This window comes from Centroberyx gerrardi, chromosome 22, assembly GCF_048128805.1.
Source record: "Centroberyx gerrardi isolate f3 chromosome 22, fCenGer3.hap1.cur.20231027, whole genome shotgun sequence".
Lineage (NCBI taxonomy): Eukaryota > Metazoa > Chordata > Actinopteri > Beryciformes > Berycidae > Centroberyx > Centroberyx gerrardi.
The window spans coordinates 17,068,053-17,074,052 of NC_136018.1; the positions used below are offsets into that span (position 1 = coordinate 17,068,053).

The 6,000-nt window shown below is 46.2% G+C and overlaps 1 protein-coding gene across 1 annotated transcript in view; it reads left to right on the forward strand.

Annotated features, from left to right (window-relative positions):
- The window catches only part of LOC139914256 (rho GTPase-activating protein 12), a 47,168-nt gene extending 41,731 nt beyond the window's left edge, over positions 1–5,437 (forward strand). Inside the window, exons 11-19 of the mRNA XM_078291546.1 lie at positions 992–1,096; positions 1,211–1,309; positions 1,468–1,570; positions 1,694–1,813; positions 2,088–2,186; positions 2,766–2,843; positions 3,108–3,242; positions 3,832–3,937; positions 4,824–5,437. Of these exons, the coding sequence (XP_078147672.1) occupies positions 992–1,096; positions 1,211–1,309; positions 1,468–1,570; positions 1,694–1,813; positions 2,088–2,186; positions 2,766–2,843; positions 3,108–3,242; positions 3,832–3,937; positions 4,824–4,998 (1,020 nt within the window). The 3' untranslated portion in view covers positions 4,999–5,437. The remainder of the gene's footprint in view (positions 1–991; positions 1,097–1,210; positions 1,310–1,467; positions 1,571–1,693; positions 1,814–2,087; positions 2,187–2,765; positions 2,844–3,107; positions 3,243–3,831; positions 3,938–4,823) is intronic.
- The last annotated feature ends 563 nt before the right edge of the window (positions 5,438–6,000 follow it).

Below are 6,000 nucleotides of genomic sequence, written 5' to 3' on the forward strand. Positions count from 1 at the left end.
GCCTTCAGCTGATCCTGATGAAAGTATGACTAACTTTTGTTTGCCGGAAAGAGGGAAGTGTACAAAGAACAGGGTTCCCACGGGCTTTGAAAATCCTTGGAAGTTTATGAATTTGAGAAAAGTAAAATAAGGCCTTGAAAGTCTCTGAAAATGAATGTGGCCCTGAATTATTTATTTTATTAAACTATAGCATCCAAATTCTTCAATTTGCCTCAGCTCCTAGGATCCACACTTCACATCCTGAGGAAAACCCTGTGATGGATGTTTGTGTTGATACAGCAACAGTTTTAAAATGAATGATTTCACCAGGATTTCTTGACAAGATCATGAGTAAGAAATAAGGCCTCTGTGTGCCTAAAGTTGACCAACGTCATGTCTTACCCCAAAACATGCCTATTTTGAATCCTTGAATTTCACCAAACAAGACCTTGAAAGTCATTGAAATGTCCTTGAATTTGATTCCAAGTTAGTGTGGGAACCCTGAAAGAATAAGCAAGAAGGGAGATATTGCCTGGAGCAAGCATTTGTTTATTGATATGCTCATTACACCAATAACAACAAGAATTAACAGTGTTTTTGCCTCCCTTGTAACACAATACTAAAGGTTTAACACAGGTGTGTGTATGTGTGTAAATATGAAGAGTTCCAAAATGAGTGTAAAATGTGACACCTACTCAAAACAAAATGCTAGGATGAAAGTAAAATTCATTATTGAACATTATTGTTGTTATCTTGAGCCCTTTATTTAACATTTTAAAGCATTAAGTATCTGTGGTTTAAAATATTGAGCAAAAGACATCAGGCAACAGTTTTTATCCACAAATGATATATATCATTTTGGAGTTAAACTCTTCATATGATCTCTTGTTGTTAACTTGAACACACCCTCCTCTTTACTGAAAACGCCACCTGAAATAACAGCGCTCTCCTCTCATCTCTTCCTCGTGTTGGAAAACCGACTCTGATTCCACTTCCTGGCTGTTGATTTCAGAAGTTCGGCAGTAACCAGTCGAAGCCCGAGTTCACTGTTGATCTGCGAGGCGGGTCGGTGGAGTGGGCCTCCAAGGACAAGTCCAGCAAGAAACACGTCATCGAGGTACAGCACAACTTTGCTTGTGACATGTTTAGGGATTTTAAAGTGGTCGTTTTGATATCTAAAAGCCTCAGAAAATACTAGATCATTCTGACCTTTGACCTCCTCCTCCCCCAGCTGAAGACCCGTCAGGGGACGGAGCTGTTGATCCAGTCGGAGATAGACAGCGTCATCAACGACTGGTATCGGGCCCTGACAGAGACCATCAGCACGCATGTGAGTGGACGTTCATGTTGATTTCTATTAGAATTCGTAAGAGAAAACACTCCTGAGGTCAAATAAACCGCTCCAAACATGCTTGGTGTACAGCTGTTCCAAGCGGACCTAAAGCTGACTTGATCTAACAGTATGTCTGTCTGTCTCCTTGTGTCCAGGCCTGGGAGTCAGACGAGGCCATCGAGGAGGACATGCCCGAGTCCCCAGGGGCTGAGAAGCAGGACAAGGAGAAAGACCACCGGGACTCCAAGAAGAACAGAGGTGAGACGGGATGAGAACTCAAGGAAGACCAACAGTCCCTCATGTCCAGTACACTGCTATTTCAACCTGCAGCATAAACTTGTCCATTATTAGTTGCACTCACATGCTGCCTGCTCTCCTCAGTGATGAAGACCTCTGTGAGTATGGACTCGTCAGACCAGAAGAAAACCAGGGTGAAGCTGAAGAAGTTCCTCACGCGCCGACCCACCTACCAGGCTGTCCGAGACAAGGGCTACATCAAAGGTACGTAGCCTCTGTCTGCCAGGCTGTAGTAGAGACATTAAAGGGATAGGACACCCTAAACTCACTTTTTACAGCTGTTAATCAATGTCCATGGCAATCATATAATGAAACACACACATCCTGGTCACAATCTCCTGGTCACAATGTTTGTTTTCTGGATTTTGCGTGAAAATCCTGGCTCTGTATTGCCACCTAGAGGTTGAAATGGCTTTATTTTTTGGACGTTTTGACTAAGCTTAGAGATGAATGTACCTGTGTGTTTGTCATATCTCAGATCAGGTGTTCGGCTGCAGTCTGACCAGTCTGTGCCAGCGGGAGAACACATCCGTGCCCAACTTCGTCAAGATGTGTATCGACCATGTAGAGAACACAGGTATGAGCAGCACCCGTCTCACTGTATCTCAGTTCCCATCTCATCTCTTATCCCGCTTAGTCTTTGCAAAACGCAGTCTAAATAGTTGCCTATGCAAATGATCAGGGATGTGATCATAGGCACAAGAAATCAGGGAAATGGTAATATCCCATTCAAAATGAATGAAAACTGTGTGGCCAAAAAACCTTGTCGGCGAGGATATTTTTATGATATTTAACTGCATTTGTAAGGGAAAACGCATTTTCAGCCTTCCGACCTTCATCAGTGCCTGTAATTAAGAGTTCCACTTATGTCTTAAATAGGATGCCTGTCCATTCAGCTCAATTTTCATGTAAACTAGGTTCACATCAGTTCATAACATCAGTGCACATTCCAAAAAAAACCTTGAAATTCTGAGGAAAAAATCCCTGAGAAAACACCTTTCTAATAATACATATAGAGAAACTAAAAACGAGGCTTTTAGTCCGTACTCCCCTTCCTCCTTTTCTCATTCCCTCACTCGCACTGCTTTCTCACGTGCCTCCTCTCCTCTCCTCTCCTCTCCTCTCCTCTCCTCTCCTCTCCTCTCCTCTCCTGCAGGTCTCAGTATCGACGGCTTGTACAGAGTGAGCGGGAACCTGGCGGTGATACAGAAGCTGCGCTTTGCTGTGAATCACGGTAGGGCTCCGGTCTCCCTCCGCTCCGCTCCTGTCAGCTGTCCACCGACATGCTAAACAAACACACCCTCCTCTATGCCGTCACACCGTTCACAGCGGCGGGGCATATGCCGAGCTGTCAACACGCTCCGATCCGTACACACGGCTCCCCCGGCCACGCCGCTTCACGGGGGTTTTGTTGTAGTTCACACTTGATTTACATCCCCTCTTCTCTTCCTCATTGTCTCTTTCTCCATCTCCCTGCTTCTTTCCCTCCCCGCATCAGATGAGAAGGTGGATTTGGATGACAGCAAGTGGGAGGACATCCACGTAACCACCGGGGCTCTCAAGATGTTCTTCAGGGAGCTTCCTGAGCCGCTCTTCACATACGGATCCTTCAACGACTTTGTCGACGCCATTAGTGAGTAGCTAGGACCAGTATGCAAGTATATGGCATGTCATATATGGAATACACAGGGTCAGAAATTAACATCCGGCAAGTGAGAAATGCCGGTAAAAATGTGTGTTGGGTGGATAAATCAATAAGGATCGCCTGCCGCTAAGCTTGGATCCGTTACCTGGTTCCGCTTTGGAACTGGTTCCAAGTTAGGAAATACCCAGATTTGTGAATCCCCAAGTTGAACAAATTCTCTTATGGAAGGGTTAGGGTTTAATCTAAATCTGACCCTGTGTCTTTACTGAATGATTCACACAGTACCTGATTCTATACACAAAACAGCATTGAAAAGAATTAGGGTGACATGTTTCTATGAAAAATATATATTCATCAGGTAAATTCTTTTGGGTTAAAAGCCCTTGGCAGGTGAGCCAAAAAGTTAATTTTGGGCACTGGGTTATACGGACTGATATCATGATTATCTAAAACCTTTAACTGTTCACACACCTTGAGAGCGACTCTTGAAGCATGCTTGTTGTTGCCGAGGCGCCCACAAGATGGCGCTCCGCGCATTTGCATTCATTTGAAGGGTTTGCCTGTTTCTCTGCTACAGAATCCTCCGACTACAAGCAGCGGGTGAACTCGATAAAAGACTTAATCAAGCAGTTGCCAAAACCCAACCACGACACAATGCAAGTCCTCTTCAAGCACCTGCGCAGGTAAGAAGCGGGTCCACACCGGGGAAAGATGGGAGGGGGGGGTAGTGTAATCCGAACTGGGGGGAATAGTCTAATCAGATTGACACCCATGTATTGTTTAAGATGTACAATGAGTTTTAAACGAGCTTCATGGCTCCATGAAATGTACTCGGCTCATAAAAGTCATTGTAATTCGATTCGATACAACAACACTGAATCCTTTTTTATATCCGCTGTTGTCTTCGCTGTTTATCGGCTGTACAATATATTTCTTTTACCAACTTCTGTTTGACTCGCCCCCCTCCGCCCCCCTGCTTCACCTGTCGTCAGATTGATCAGCCTCTGGGCCCGGCGGAACCACGGCTGGGTTTAAGGTGTATTCTTAGCCCGCCGGAGCCGGGGGCAATATCATACGTTCCCGATGACATTTGCCTAGGTTTTCCAATTTGCATTTATATGGCACTGTGTTTGCGGTAATTCAATACCTATGAAGTGGTGTTTCTTCGGGAAATTTATAGCGTGACATTCAATGTATGGAGGTCTGCGTATATCAGCGGGCGGATTTAATCGTCTTTTTTTTTTTTTTCTCTTCCCCCCATGAATACGTTATTGTTTTGTGCATCTGCATGCCAGGATGTAGATTCTATTTAAAAATGCTATTACGTTTTTGCCCGGAGCGTTCAATATTGTTGCGGTGTGTGTGTGTACGTTGAGAGGCTGAGCGAGCTCGAGCCCTCAAGATGTTGCGTGTAAAGACCGTAGGAATTCCTTGTAATGCTTTTTCCTCTAGATGAAAACCCTGAAGGTAGATGGAAACCAAAACAACAAAACACTCAGAGCCGTTTATGACACATTACCTGTTGAAATCCCCTCATGTTGAGCGTCTCTCTCTCTTCCCCCACCCCAGGGTGATCGACCACGGCGAGGCCAACCGCATGACCACCCAGAGCGTGGCCATCGTGTTCGGGCCCACCCTGCTGCGGCCCGAGACCGAGACGGGCAACATCGCGGTCCACATGGTGTACCAGAACCAGATCGTGGAGCTCATACTGCTCGAGTACGAGGGCATCTTTGGCAGGTAGGAGGCGCCCCGGACGAGAAGAGGACGGCCCGGCTTTTCCAACACGGACTTCTTTTTCTTCCCCCCCACCCCCCCCCCCCCCTTTTACTTTGACTGAACTGAACATTGCCGTGGACCAAGCAGTCGAGAGAAACACGTACGTTTGTTGATAATAAGGTAAAAGAATTAAGAAAGCCACAACGCGTGACAAGACTTTGCACTTAAAAAAGAAAACGTTTCGGAGATGAGTTTAAAAAATAAAATGTACAGATTTCACTCACTTTTTTTCAGTTGCCATTCCTGCTGCAAGTAGCGGGCTGGACGTTGGACTTTGGGGGAGTTTAGGCGGGTGGGTCTCGGCGACCGGACGGCGGACAGTATTGCCGTGACTGTGGAGTTCAGAGTGGTGCGGTGACGACGTCTGTGTGTGCGTGTGCGTGATTTGGTGGATTTCGAGTATTCAGGTGTTTTTTTTTTTTTTTACATACACTGGACCCCCTCCTCCCCCCCCCCCCCCCCCCCCCTCGGCCAGTAATACGAGCTTCAAAGCAGAGCCGCACGAAAACCGCGCCCTCGTGGACGAGAGGAGCGCGGCGGGACTTTCGGCGGCGCGCTTCTTCTTCTGTGGTATTGGGAGGCCAAAGCCCGGTCGGCCGCCGGAGTCCGACGGGACCCGCCGAAGGAAAATAAGCTGAATCTGAACTGGATTAGGTATCTGTGTTGTGGAGCTTTGTCCGTGATGTGTAACGTAAAGCCCTCTGTGGTGATGGACTGGGTGAGAAAAAAACTAAAAATCAGTGTTATGTTAATGGGGCTGTCTTTCATTCTATGAATTAAGGAAGAGGCACTTGGATGAACTGGAGCATAGTTATGGTTTGTGTCCCCCTCCCATAGATCACTGTTACCCCCCCCTCAACAGTGTTAACCTTTAACCCCGTGACATGATCAGCGTGTTCATCCCATGACTTTGAATGAGGGAAGACAAAAAACCCCTTATTTGTTTGTATGAGTGAATTAACGTAAA